Raw genomic sequence first — 15,700 nt, forward strand, 5'->3', positions numbered from 1 at the left:
TCTACACCTCCCTAGCGAATCCAACGCACAAAGTCTATCTCCATAGCTCAATGCACTTATACCGGGGATCATCCTTTTTATTCTTCTTCAGAACCAAATTTTCCTTCTTGAACTGAACAAATGAAAGGGTGCACAGTACTCTAGATAAGGCCCCAACAAAGCTTTATATAACTCTGTTATTGTGGCCCTAGTTTTATACTGATTAGTCCAGGCAATATAACTTAGGATCCTTTTCGCTTTGGCCACAACTGCCTGACAATGACTACTCCCAAGTCTCTTTCCCTTCCTGTCACCTTGGAAATTACATCCACCCATGTTATACTCTATCCCTGAATTCTAAGCCCTAGGTGCAGAACTGCACACACATCTACAATAAAAGATATTTGCCAGTCTTGGGCCTACCTTCCTAATCCATCCAGATCCATCTGTAATCTGCTTTCTTATTCTATGGCCCTGACTCTATAGCACAATTTCATATCATCCACAAATTTAATAACTGTATGTCTATGCCCTGCTCCAGATTGTTAAGAAACAAAACAGACAGAAAGGACCCAACATCAAACCCTGGGGACCCCACTGGCAAGCAATTCCATTTGACACTTTTGTCTACGGTCCTTTAGCCAATTTGCATTACATCTTGCAACATCTCCCCTGACATCATGGGACTTAATTTTAGCAGTCCCTTGTTGCACTTTACCAAAAGTTTTCGGAAATCCAAATACATGATATCTACAAGATCTCCCTGATCTACTGTTTGAGCAACTTCAAAAAAAAATTGGACCAGGTTTGTCAAACACAACCTCTGCTTTTTCTGAATCAGTGGCTGAGTTTTCCATATCAAGCCTGAGCATTCTAGGTGATCATTATTAGCATCCCTAATGATGCTTTACATTAATTTCCCCACCAACTTCCCTCAACCATTTCCCCAAGTGTCCCAGAATAAATTAAATCTGGTCCTGGTGCTTTTCCCACCAATAACATAAACATTAAGAAATTTTAGTTAGAATTACTTCTGTTTGGGCTAAGAAGTGTTTGAGTGGGTAGGATGAGGGGACTGAAAGAAATCTACCTCAAGGGCAGGGCCCTCTCTTGTACACATGTAAGGGATGTCTGAGGTTCTGCTGGTGCTTCTTACAAGTTCAGAATCTCTTGAAACTGCTCGACAACAAATGTAATCATTTTTAAAAACAAAAATTAACTAATCAAGTCAAAACTCAAATGATGAAATTTAATAAACATGACTAATAAAATTCAAAGTTTGATAAAGGCTAATGATTACTCACAGAGATTCCAATTTGCTGGCAAGAGATCTCTGATTCCTAATGATGAACATAAAGGAACTAAGGTGTGAGTTATACATATTCCAGTATGTGGAGGGTCATATAACATGTGTGTCGGCATCCAAACACCTTAAAGTCCCCCTGTGATTTTTTTCTCTGATCTCCAAAAGCTGGGATGGCATGGATCATTATTCATTGGGATGCGAAGGATATTAAAGTATCATAGTACGATACAGTGCAGAAGGAGGCCATTCGGCCCATTGTGCCTGTGATGGCTCTTTGGAAGAGCTAGGTAATTAGTGTCGCTCCCTGTAATTTTTTGCTCTTCAAATATTTATCCAATTCCCTTTTGAAAATTATTATTGAATCTGCTTTCACCACACTTTCTGCCAGTGCAGTCCAGATCATAACAACTCACTGCGTAAAAAAATGCTTCCTCATGTCGCGTCTGGATCTTTTGCCAATCACCTTAAATCTAAGTCCTCTGGTTACCGATCCTTCTGCCACTGGAAACAGTTCCTCCTTATTTACTCTGTCAAAACTGTTCATGATTTTGAACACCTGTCAAATCTCCTCTTAACCTTCTCTGCTCCAAGGAGAACAACCCCAACCTCTCCATATAACCAAAGTCCCTCATCCCTGGTACCATTCTAGTAAAACAAATGCTTTAGTATGTACACATTTAACAGAAAAAAAATGGTACAGTAAGAAATACAAGATCATTCTCCACTTGCAGAGTGAAATAATTGGAGCAGGCTTTGTTAAAAGATTACTGGTTTCTTGTGTACTGATTCAAATCTCATGACATTAGGTAAATGCAGTCAATTCCACTTAGATAAATACAATGGTATTTTTTATTCATTTGTTAACGTTAGAAAAATGTTGGCATGATTATAAAATCAGAAACTTTTTTTTTACTAAAATTAACAGAGGAAAATATACCCCCAGCAAGTTAACTTATTTAAGTGAATACAAACAGAAAGTCCCCAACCCCATTTTATCTACACTTTTTATAAACATATACAAGAATGTGAAATCCCCTCTATTACTCTCCTTTTGCACAGTTCCTGCAATTGAGGGGGCAAATAATCTGCTGTCCATCCTTCTCCAGTGTTTTGCTTCTGCTGGCTGGCAGGAGTTGCACAACAGTGACCAAGTTATGTTGATTCATCAGATTTCTCCCCTCCTCCCCCTACATATGGACAGGCTCCTGACATTTAGCCCAGCAGCATGGCTCAATAAAATGTGTGAATCAAAACTGTCTCTTTCCAGTCCTTGAAACCACGTGGTCTATCAAAGCACTGCACCACCATAACACTCATCACATTCAGTCCTATTAATATGAACTTATAGCAGAATTTACTGGATGGAGTCCTTCTCATCCTATCCCCCCTTCAAAGTTTGTATAAATTAGTATGTTTGCAACCAACTCCTGTACGTGCTGTACGACTTATTTCTATAGTATACTACATTACTGCAAGTTGAAGGTAACAAATATGTGTTCGCTATGCAGAAAACTTAAAGCACACAGCAAATAAGTATGTACAGTTTTATGACAAGTAGATTATTCAGTTAACAGGAAATGATTATTCATATAGATCCAGTATTCATGTTCTGGTTCTTCTGTAGAACTGGCTGCAGAATTCAGTGCTGCCTAATGGCCAGTGCCAAATGTTGCACCTGCTTTCCTACGATTATAGTTCATATGCTTAAGTTCTGCCACTGGGGATCAAACCTCAAGCCTTTGCTTCAGGAACAAAGGGAGGTGCATTCCCTGATGGATCTTGCTCTTGGATGGCAGTGCACAATAAATGACGCTCAGCAGACTGTGACAGCATGTGGTTGCACTTGTGTCTGTTGTGGGACCTGTAGCGGGAATTTCCAAATGCTATCGCCTCCACAGCAGCTTCATTCTAATTTAGATCTTTATATGCATGGCTGAGAAGGGGTCACAACATGAAATTTCAAAAGTGAAATTTAATTAGATCAGATAAATATGGAATGATAACAGATGTTTTCATCTTAATAATTTGTATGTGAAACATGCTATGCCAAAACAGCTGAACCGATTTTAAAAAAAATTTTAAAAACTTAATAGTAACATCCTCACTGGCTTACTAATCATAATTCAAATGACTTGCCACTTGTACACCTTTTTTTAAATATAGCCTGTTAATTTCTAAACCATATTGTAAAATAAAACAATAAAACAAGTCAAAGAACAATTACAGATATCCATTAATAGACAAAAAGGACATAATACCTTCAATTATGAGTTGGCTTGAATGGATATTCTATAAGGTGGTTCATCAAATGAACTATTTCACTACTTTCAATTCTTATTTACAGCAACAACTTGCATTTATATAGTGCCATTAACGCAGTAAAACATCCCAAGACGCTTTACAGGGGTGTTATCAAACAAAATCTGACACCGAGTCACATGAGGTAGTATTAGGACAAGTGACCAAAAGCTTGGTCAAAGAGGTAGGTTTTAAGAAGCGTCTTAAAGGAGAGAGAGGTAGAGGCAGAGAGGTTTAAGGAGGGAATTCCAGGGCCGAGGCAGCTGAAGGACGGCGGCCAATGGTGGAGCGATTAAAATTGGGGATGCGCAAGAGGCAAGAATTGGAGGAGTGCAGAGTTCTCGAAGGGTTGTAGGGCTGGAGGAGGTTACAGAGAAAGGGAGGGGTGAGGCCATGGAGGGATTTGAAAGCAAGAAGAGAATTTTAAAATCAAGGCGTTCCCAAACCGGAAGCCAATGTAGGTCAGTGAGCACAGGGGTGATGGGTGAACAGGACTTGGTGCGAGTTAGGGTACGGGCAGCAGAGTTTTGGATGAGCTCAAGTTTATGGAGGGTGGAAGATGGGAGACCAGCCAGGAGACGACTGGAATAGTCCAGTCTGGAGGTAACAAAGGTATGGATGAAGGTTTCAGCAGCAGATGAGCTGAGGCAGGGGCAGAGGCGGGCGATGTTACAGAGGTGGAAGTAGGCGGTCTTGGTGATGGAGAGGATATGTGGTCGGAAGCTTATTTCAGGGTCAAACAGGACGCCACGGTTGCGAACAGTCTGGTTCAGCCTCAGACAGTGGCCAGGGTGAGGGATGGAGTTGGTGGCTAGGGAACGGAGTTTGCGGCAGGGGCCAAAGAAATGGCTTCGGTCTTCCCAATATTTAGTTGGAGGAAATTTTTGCTCATCCAGTCAGACAAGCAATGTGACAAATGAGAGACAGTGAGGGGTCGAGGGAGGTCGTTGTGAGGTAGAGCTGGGTGTCATCAGCGGACATGTGGAATTTGGCATTGTGTTTTCAGATGATGTCGCCGAGGGGCAGCATGTAGATGAGAAATAGGAGGGGGCCAAGGATAGATCCTTGGGGGTCTCCAGAGGTAGCAGTGCAGGAGCAGGAAGAGAAGCCACTGCAGGTGATTTATGTCAAATTTATTGTGAGTAGCATATTTCCTCTTCTACAGATCCTTCCATACCAAGTAGACACATTCAATATAACTCCATTCATCTATTAATTTACAACATACTGAATTAAACAGAACTTTATGCTGAACAGGAGCAAAATGATTACCAGGATTAGCATTTTAAGAGTTACTAATGGACTAAAATATTTCTCCCCACCACAAGACACAAGAAACTAACATCTTAATTGCAAACTTTACAACTGCTGTCTTCAGGAATACAGCCAGTTTTATTTTTTCTAATAAATGCAGCTTCACCAGTGGTAGAATGTCTCTACTAGTGATTGTACTGCTAATATTATAAAATTGGCAAGGCAGATTTTTATGCTGTTTTTATACCATAATTATGGTGTTGGCATCATGTAGTTTTAGATGACCACAAAATGCAAAAGGTTCAGTATAAAATGGTTGATTATGCATCAGTGGCATTTGCACTGTACCCGAAATTTGCACTGGAAGACGTGATCTTGCATACGTAACTATTATGATTCAGTTGCAGTATAAATACCAATTAAACATGTACATTTTTTGAAAGACAAACACACACACACACACACACACACACACGTCTGCCAATCAAATTTAAATGACTGAAAAGAGCAGACAATCCCATTAGTTCTTTACAAATCATTAAAAAGGAATCTCACTGGGATATGTACATGTGTATAAGAACAATGTGGAGTTATATCTTCTGCTTGGTTCAGTATAAAAGGGTATTTAAACTTGACTGCAACAAGTTCTACTTGACCCAAAATATTGTGGTGCTAATTATTTTAAATATATTAGTTGGGACTTGTTTCCTTAATGCTCATTGTAATTGAACAAATAAAATCCATTCCAAGGCATCTACTTCTTATTACCTTCATTATGATTCCCCAGAAGCCAAGAGAATGAAAATTCAGCATATAGGAAATAACTTATACACAGGCTTATTTACATTGTACATCCGAGAATTACTGAATAGGTAACAACATTGGAATTTCCTTTACAAGAAAATTATATTTAGTACAGCTTTGTAAAATATTAAATTGATTTAGCTATTGTAAATCTAAATCTGCATAGTCCACTTAATATTCTTTATAAATGCAAACTTTTGGTGCTATGCTTGATTAAAAACAAAAATAGATCTATTTTTCCATAATTTCAACAATGGTAGACACTGCCTTTTTGACCAAGTGACTGCAATGCACACCCTAGGCTAAACAAAGAGCAACGAACCTTTAGGTTGCTGTGGTAACACATCCTCTGATATTGTCCTCCACTCAGCTGGAGTATTCAGTGCTAGTGGGCTTTGTGCCTTATCAGATTTCTTCTGCAACCTGCTGGCTGCAGAGTGCAATCCTTTTCCTCCTACCTCTCTCCAATTGAGATGCAAATTAATCTCCTCTGCTGATTAAATTCTCCTTAATCTAACTGTCAAGTGCAGATGTAATCGGAGTTTACAGTTCTAGCAATAAGAGCTGTCAGAATGAGGGAGTGCTTTGTTCACAGGCAAATTATGAAAAGGGCAAGATATACCTTACAGAATTTTTATTGAACTCTACTATATCTACAACTAATGTAACATGTCAAAAAACTGCCCTATGAATGTACTGTACAGGTGTTATTTAATTCTCTGTGCTTAAGTTCTTCCTTTGGATTTTTTGATATGCATACTCAGTGTAATACATTGCTCCTTCATAGTGCATTGCATTACACAGTAAATAAAGTAGCCAGTAGATTTTCAAGAGTATCTCTGCAGTAATGAAATGATACTTAAGAGTACCTTTATGGAAATAGTATCAAAATGGCCTCTATTATTCTTTCCACTAACTATGTCAGTTCTCTAACCCTAATTCATTACCAGGGAACTGAATTTAAATCAAGCCCAGGATTACACAATACAAGTTACCCTCAATAAATGGTGTTAATTTCAACCATGTATTTGTTTTCATTTCCCCCCCCCCCCCCAAGAACACTACCACAGGATGATTTCCCGTTCAATTCAGGAAACATTGAGACTTATCAAATGTAAGCTTTAGAGTACCAACTGGTAGCTCTTATAATTTTTGGCTGCATTCTAAGAACATCCTTAGCTGTATGATATTGCTGCTGAACTCCACGGTATGTGAACGAGACAGACCCAGTGTTACTCCCAGAAACAACATAGAAAACCTTTTCTATTTGTCAATTTTATAATTCAAACAACACTGGCTTTATCAAAACCAAAATATAAGCGAACCATGTCTATAAGCAAAAGAGCAAACATTTGAATAAATTACAGGAATGGGATCTTGATATCTATGATTTGAATATTCAATAGGATGATGCCATAATCAGTGTGAGAACTGTGATGTCCAAAACACTAAACTCTAAGTCCTATTCAGTGATTTACATAGTATAAAGAATGAATAAGCAGCCACATGACAGTGGCCATCACATTGGAGGAATATGCCATTACTTGACCAGCAAATAGAACTAAATGAGTTTATGGAAAAAAACAAAACCTTCATGAAGACCGTACCACACAGTATTATACAGGAAAGGATACAAGCTCTGGTAGAGGGGTATGAGAGACTTCACAGCTCGACTGGCATTGATGCCTGTGGCACGGACAAGACTTGGCAGAAGTTTTTCATTCACAATGGCTCCATCAAAGAGAGGACCAAAAAATGGGACCTGAAACACATCAAGCACCTTTATAGTTATGACATTGTAGGCAGTTAAATACTCATACCAAGAAAATATTCAGTTAATAACTGGCTGCAACACATACAATTTCTAACATTCACCAGACTTACATTCTGTGAGAGTATACAAAGAAAGCACAAACAAGACTAATTGCCTGATCAAGCTCATTCATCCTACATACTATGTACAATCAACCCTGTGGTCATGCTAGTGTATTAATAATAGCATTTAAAAGAATAATTAACAGCAAAGTGTCCAGTTTCAATTAGAAGCAAAATATTGTATCCATCCTATTTTCTTCAACAAAACAGAACAAAACTTAACTAAACAAGGAATTTAGGAAAGGCCGAATAAGTGTTGTAACTCCAGAGTCCACGTGACAATAATGCAATATGAAATTGCACTTCTAAAAGTCTAAGTGCCTGGACACTAGTGAAGAGCATACCAAGATCTTGGTCTGCTTGGGAATGAAGTTACACTCAGCACCTAAATCAGTCTCCACTTAGACACACATGGCAACTTTCAGCTTGTATTTCTCATTCTGAAAATCTTAACAGGAGTTGTATTCAATTATGTCAAGTGTTTAAGAAATTAGAAACTTTCATTCCCACCCCCCCCTCAAAAATTATATCTCCCTTTGCCAATGTTGCTGTGAAACCAAAGGGTATGTATGAGGTGTACAAGTATGGTCAAGAGCTTAACTATTTCTCCCTGTGGGAAGTTTTAAAAACTCTGGCTTCCAATCCATACACCACCCCCAAATGGGACAACTGAAAGGGGATGCATGGGTGTGAATCCACACCCCATCACATCATGGCAGCTTGTTGGCTCAACATACTGTGTTATGGTTTTGGTCTCACAAACAGTTTGGAGCTCAAGTGACAGGGTACGGTAATGTAGTGGTTATGATACTGGATTAATAATCCAGAGAACCTGAGTTCAAATCCCACCAAGAATTTGAATTCAGTGTTTTAAAAAATTGGAAATAAAAAGCTGGGATCAGTAAAAGTGACCACAAGTTGTTGGATTGTCGTAAAAACCCAACTGGTTCACTAATGTCCTTCAGGGAAGGTAACCTGCTATCCTTACCCATTCTGGCCAACATGCGACTCCAGTCCCACATGAATGTGGTTGACTCTTAATTGCCCTCTAAAGTGGCCTAGCAAACCACTCTGTATCAAACCACTACAAATAACAGTTCAAGAAAGTGGCCCATCACCACCTTTTAAGGGCAACTAGGATGGCCAATAAATGCCAGCGACGCCCACTTCTGCAAATGAATAAAAGTAGATTTATTAGCCTTTACAGAACCATTCCTTAGACTGGAATCTAACTCATGTAGAAATGTACCTGTGATCAAAAACAGTTAAGTGAACCCCTTAATTCTTATAACAGGACATGATACAACATTAATGTTTATACTGTACATGAACCCAGTCATAACCCTAGCATTAGGACCTTTTGAAAACATTGTGCCTACAAATTTAATTGGATATAAGGTAAGAATAGTGCGGCAAATTATATTAGAAATATGGCTGAGGCTGATGACCCCAGTATTCAACAACAACAATATGCATTTATATAGTCCCAAGGCGCTTCACAGGAGCGTTATCAAACAAAATTTGACGCAGAGCTACATAAGGAAATATTAGATAGGTAACCAAAAGCTTGATCAAAGAGGTAGGTTATAAGGAGCAGAGAGAGGTAGAGAGGCGGGGAGGTTGAGGGAGGGAATTCCAGAGCTTAGGGCCTAGGCAGCTGAAGGCACGGCCACCAGTGGTTGTGTGAAGAAAATCGGGGATGTGCAAGAGGCCAGAATTTGAGGACCGCAGAGGTCTCGGGGGGTTGTAGGAGGTTACAGAGGTAGAGAAGGGCAAAGCCATGGAGGGATTTGAAGACAAGAATGAGAATTTTAAAATCATGGTGTTCCCGGACCGGGTGCCAATGTATGTCACTGAGCACATGGGTGATGGGTGAACGGGACTTGGTGCGAGTTAGGATACGAGCAGCAGAGTTTTGGATTAGCTCAATTATGGAGGGTGCAAGGTGGGTGGCTGGCCAGGAGAGCATTGGAATAGTCGAGGCGAGAGATAATAAAGGCACAGTTGAGGGTATTCACAGATTTATTCTCATCCACATCCATATCTCCAGGGTAAAGAGTCCACATCAGTCTCTGACAGTTTTCCTTGCAGCAAAACAATCCAGTCAAATATTAAAAATATTGGTTCAGATACTGGAAATGTATCAATTAGGATATTTCCATATTAGCTAAGAGGCCAGAGTCAATGGCCAACCAATGCAGGTCAGCAATCAACAAAGCCAATAGAATATTGAATTACATAGCCAAAAGAGGAGAATACAAGCCAGAGGAAGATGTAATCAAACTGTAAAATGCTTTGGTCACACCGCACCTTGAGTACTGTGTCCAGTTCTGGTTGCTGGGAAACAAGAGTGACATTCAAGTGCAGAGGAGAGCCACAAGGCTGATCCCTAGTGTCAGGGTTCTGAATTATAGGGAAAGACTGGAAAAGTGATGTCTGAGAGGTATATAAGATAGCAAATTGTATGGAAAAAGTTAAACTGGAATATTACTTTAAAATAAACAGTGTGAGTAGAACAAGGGGAAACAGGTTGAAATGAATAAAAGGTTGGACTGATATCATGCAGAGTGATCAACACTTGGAATGGACTTACTGGCAAAGGGGTTGAGGAAAAAACCCTGGAATCATGTCAGAAACAATTAGATGCTGCAATTGGGGTCGGGGGGGGGGGGGGGTGGAGGTGGTGTAGGGTTGTTCTGGAAGGATGCATTTAAATGGCCTTCCTCATCTTTAAGTATCTTGCAATCTGACCTGCTTAAGGAGGGGAAGTATATACTTTCCCAATTCAGCTCATTAATAAAAACTTTATATTTATCCTCCTAGTCATTAGATAATAACATGCTGGAAACCTATTTCAGGTCTGTTGGAAGGGGGCAGCATCTCTACTGATGTGGATGGCAGGCAAGTCAGTGAGCAGTTTTTATTTAGGGAGTGATGACCGGAATCCATCTCTGTTCTGGATGCTGATCCTGGAGCTCCAAATAGAATATGGTCCCATCAACGTAGTGGATGCTCACTTGGGGAGAGACAAGTAGGCTAATATTATTATTATAATTAAGCAAAAAAATGAGTGCTAATTTTCTTGTCTACAGGAACAGGAGATTCAGCCCCTCAAACTTGTTCCGCCATTCAATTAGATCATGACTGATCTGTATCTTAATTCTATCTACCCACCTTGGTTCCGTAACCCTTAATACCCTTGCCTAACAAAAATCTATCAATCTCAGTTTTGAAATTTTCAATTAACTAGCCTCAACAGCTTTTTGGGGGAGAAAGTTCCAGATTTCCACTACCCTTTGTGTGAAGAAGTGCTTCCTAACAACACCCTTGAACAGCCTAGCTCTAACTTCAAGGTTATGCCTCCTTGTTCTGGACTCACCCACCAGAGGATAGATGGAGAGAAACTATTTCCTATCAAATCCTTTAATCATCTTAAGCACCTCAATTAGATCACCTCTTCATCTTCTATACACAAGGGAATACAAGCCTAGTCGATGCAACCTGACCTCATAATTTAACCCTCTAAGCCCCGGTATCAATCTGGTGAATCTGTGCTGCACCCCCTCCAAGGCCATTATATCCTTCCTGAGGTGCGGAGCCCAGAACTGAATGCAGTTCTCTAAATGGGGTCTAACCAGAGATTTATATAACTGTAACACTACTTCCATCCCTTTGTATTTCAGCCCCTTCAGATAAAAGCCAACATTCCATTAGTCGTTTAAATTATTTTTTGTACCTGTCAACTAGCTTTTAGTGATAGCTGGACTTGGGTCCCTAAATCTCTCTGCTCCTCCACAGTTCTCAGCTTCTCGCCATTTGGAAAATATTCTGATCTACCTTTCTTAGGTCCAAAGTGGATGACCTTACACTTCCCCACATTGAACTCCATGTGCCAGTTTTGCCCACTCACTTAATCTTTCATGTCACTTTGCAACTTTCTGCTCCCATCTACACTATTTACTGTGCCACCTAACTTGATGTCATCAATAAACTTGTATATGGCTCTCTAGTCCTTCATCTAAGTCATTTATAAAATATAGTGAAAAGCTGAGACCCCAGTACAGATTCCTGGGGGACACCACTCGTCACATCCTGTCAATTGGAGTACATACCTATTATCCCTACTCTGTCTCTTACCTCCTAACCAATTCCCTACCCATGTCAATAGGTTGACTCCAATTCCATGTGCTCTCATTTTTGTTAACAGTCTTTTATGTGGAACCTTATCGAATGCCCTCTGGAAGTCTATATAAATAACATCCAAAGACACTCCTTCATCTACCATGTTAGTTACCTCCTCAAAAAATTCAACTAGGTTCATTAGATATGACTTACCCTTTACAAATCCATGCTGGTGCTCTCTGATCAGTTCATGTTTGTCCATGTGCTCAGTCACTCTGTCCCTAATAATAGATTCTAGTAACTTCCCCACAACAGACTTTAGACTGATAGGCCTATAATTTACTCTCTCTTACCCTTCTTAAATAGTGGAGTGGCATTGGTAATTTTCCAATCCAAGGGGACAATTCCTGAATCGAGAGAGTTTTGAAAGATCATGGCTGGAGCATCTACAATTTCCTCACCTATTTCTTTTAGTGCCCAGCGGTGGAAACCATCAGGTCTGGAGATTTGTCTCGCTGTCGACTCATTATTTTTTCCATTACCATTTTTAAAAAACTTATACTAAATCTAGTAAGTTCTTCCCCTTGATTTATTTTTTACTTTTCCTCGAATCACTGGTACTTTATCCTCATCCTCCACTGTGAAGACGAACTGATACAAAGTAAGTATTCAGCAAGTCTGCCATTTCCTGATTTTCAATTGCAATATCACCTGCAGAAGGGGCCCACATTACTCTTAGCCACCCTCTTTCTCTTAATATACTTGTAAAAACCTTTAGTGTTGTCCTTGATATCCCTCGCAAGTTTTTTCTCATATTATCTCTCACTGGTTGTTGAAAATATTTCATCTTTGTTGGCTGTTTTGAGGTACAATGGAAGCCTCCTCTCTGGGTTGAATGGATAGCTTGAGGTTGCTTCATGATTACTTGATCAGAACTTGAAGGATATACTTAGTTGAGGTGTTTAATAGCCAATGCAGCTTTCTTAATCTGTGTGAGATGTAAGACACCCCCTAGAGGAGAGTGTGTCACACTGCCTGGGCTTGACCCCGCAAGGAGCAGAACTTTACTGTGTGTCAAACCAGTTTTAAAAAGTACTCAGTTTTTTTTTAAAAAAGAATTGCTTAGAGAGTGTACTCTCAAAATGTTAAAAAGTTGAAAAGCTGAGAAGGGGACTCTGCAAGTCTGTAAACTCTCTCCTGGGTGGAAGAATTCCAATCTTATCCAGGCAATATAAATGAGGCATTGTCTGATACTGGAGCTATTGATTTCAGAATGGTAGCGGCAGTATAAATGCACCCCGAGTCTCAATTGTTTTGAAACAAATGGCTTTGTGTTTGTGCCATAATTTTCCAAAGCTTTCCTTGATTTTCTTCAATCACTGCTAAATTACAGCATGAGTGAACTATGCTATTTTAAATGAAAAATTTCTGGAGTACAAGCAGCAATGTAATAGATGCACAATCATGACTGATGATTAGAAAAATAAAACTAAGATAGTAGACACAGTGATAGAAGTACCTATGCCATTGGAAAAATTTGTTACATGCATTTTACAACATAAACAAGCAAATGCACATTTTCCTCCAGGCATCGCTGGCTGTAAGATCTGAGTCATGACACAGGGAGGAAACAAAGTGAGAGAGAAATATAGTATTTTTCAAGAAGTAGCAACTGCTGCAACAGTTGTTTTATTTGGGATAACTAATACAAAACTTGAGGGGAAAAAAAAATCTATATAATGCAAGGAGAGGCTACCAACAATTATCAGTATTTCAAGTCACAAATGTTTCCATCTGGACATGGACTTATTGAACAAATAAATGCCACCTATTATTCTCCTGTCGTGCAATTACTACCGGATGACTGCGACAGTCATTGAATAAGCAGACAAAAGGAATACAAAAAATCTCTTGCACCCAGGGAATTCCTCTAATTAGAGTTGGCAGCAAATTTCAACAGGAATTCAGTTTTGTTCAACATCTGCATCTGACAGCTGTCTTTCCAAGCAGCTCTTGTCAATATAATTCTGGCAGGTTGTGACCTGAATATCTTGACTAAAGCTAGGAAATTCTGATCAAATTAAAACACGTGTCTAAAATAAAACAAATGCACCCTGAAAGTTTGTATTCTGCATTTTCTTTCATACAGTTTCACAGTCGTCTTTCAATATAAATTTATAACAATAGTTGTAAGTAGGTCTCTGAGGTTTCAGCTTATTCTCAGACTCCCTTACGAATACCATACTGTAAGGCATCAACTGAGCTGTTGTATAGCAAGAGAGAGTTGAGGGACAACTCCCTTCAGTTGATATTACAGAATCTAAGGCCATATTTTGAATGGAACATTGGCAATACTCCCTATCAATTGTATATTGCAATATTGCTCCTGGTCAATGGGGATTTTGTGATACATCTCATGATCTTAAGAATGTACACTAGCTATAAATGTACAAAATGATCTCCTTAAGACATTAAAAAGGCAAATTTTGAATCAGAAATAAAAATCTCTGAATAAGACAAATGGTTAATTTAAGAAATGATACTTTGTAAGGTATGCGACAAAATAGAACATATCTTAAGTACTGAATACTGCACACATTAATTTTATTCTCAGAGGTACAGATCTTTTTTTTTTAAAAAAGAGATTGCTATCTGAGCAGCATCAACTTGAAGTTGCTCTGTTACGGTCTTATTTTTGTATAAGGAAGCAGAGGGGGGCATATGTGTTAGTGATATCTCATATGGCGGTTTGTACATACGAATTCTGTATTAAGATCATTTTATTTAGAAGTCTGGCAACACTGGCCAAATGGGACTGTGAAAGCATTAAACTTGATACCAAATGGGTGAGAATTAATTTCACTTGACTAGCTGCAAACTAAATGGCAGTGTCCCGGGGAACCCACGGTATGTCCCTAGTGGTATTTGCCATGCACTGAGCCCGTAACAACATTCTTGGTCCCATTCTGCAGGCAGCTTTTGCTGTCATTGTTTTCAGTATTCTCCATACATCTGTGACGCGTGGAGGCCATTCGTATTGACAGACTTTCTATTCTTCTTGAGTAAGGCTTTGTTTGAGGAAGGATTGTATTGCAGTTCATGATAATTGCATCACTTAATTAATGAAGACAAAAAAAATGTGCAAATCAGTGCATGGTTGCCAAGCACTGAATAGAAGACAAAAAAGGCGGACATTTGTAACAAAAGTGAAAGCTATTTGATCAGAAAACTCTTCTATGATGTTAATATGTTCAATTTTAAAAAGACATTTCACTTTAACATTTGTCCACACATCATGCCTTATGTGTCAACAAACATCAGTTATACAAATAAGCAGCATGTTTGAAACCTTGTCCACAACTATGTCTGTTTCCATGGATTCTGTAACCTGATAAAGGAAACCATTTGGTTAAGAAATGCAATTTAAATGACAGAGTCCACAAGAACCACAATATGTATTATTCCTAACCAATCACTTCCTTTCAGCTTGGTGTCAACCATGGGATAAATGGCCGTAAATGCTTGAAAAATCACTGCAGAGTGATGCTTTTCACTTTTCTTTGGGGAGTACAAAGGCTCATTTTGTTTCCAGTCTGTTCATCTTATGACCTCCAACACACCTGAGTTGAGGTCTTGCTTTGAGTGAGTAACCCAGTGAAGAAAGAAAATAAAAAATGTTTTTCAGGAAAGCAAAGTTTGACATTGTGGACTCCATTCTAGGTTTTTAAATTGGTCGTATTAGATCCTTGTAGCCTTGTTTATTTAGTTAAGCCGATTTAAAGGAAATTTATTTATTTTTTTAAAATGGGACATTGTTGAAGATAGAATGTTATTTCCCTACTTTGAATACGGGCTTCCTCATTCTTTGAATGGAATTCAAATCTAGGTCCACTTCATGTAAGTGAATATTCTGCTATAAAATGGAGGATAGGGAAAATAATTGGTACACTGTCCCTTGAAAGACATTTTAGAATGAAACAAAAGGTACAAGTATTGTGGCACTGAAGCAGAGATCTGCAATCTCCAAGTGCTACTCTTCCAATTGTACCGTACCATGTCATG

At 39.0% G+C, this 15,700-nt stretch overlaps 1 protein-coding gene across 5 annotated transcripts in view; it reads right to left on the reverse strand.

Annotated features, from left to right (window-relative positions):
• The window catches only part of ralgapa2 (Ral GTPase activating protein catalytic subunit alpha 2), a 483,733-nt gene that overhangs the window by 131,155 nt on the left and 336,878 nt on the right, over positions 1–15,700 (reverse strand). For all 5 annotated transcript variants that reach the window (XM_067989407.1, XM_067989404.1, XM_067989406.1 and 2 more), the window contains one exon: positions 7,276–7,403. In XM_067989407.1, coding sequence (XP_067845508.1) covers positions 7,276–7,403 — 128 coding nt within the window. The remainder of the gene's footprint in view (positions 1–7,275; positions 7,404–15,700) is intronic.

The sequence above is a fragment of the Heptranchias perlo genome, chromosome 8 (genome assembly GCF_035084215.1).
Source record: "Heptranchias perlo isolate sHepPer1 chromosome 8, sHepPer1.hap1, whole genome shotgun sequence".
In the NCBI taxonomy this organism is placed as follows: domain Eukaryota; kingdom Metazoa; phylum Chordata; class Chondrichthyes; order Hexanchiformes; family Hexanchidae; genus Heptranchias; species Heptranchias perlo.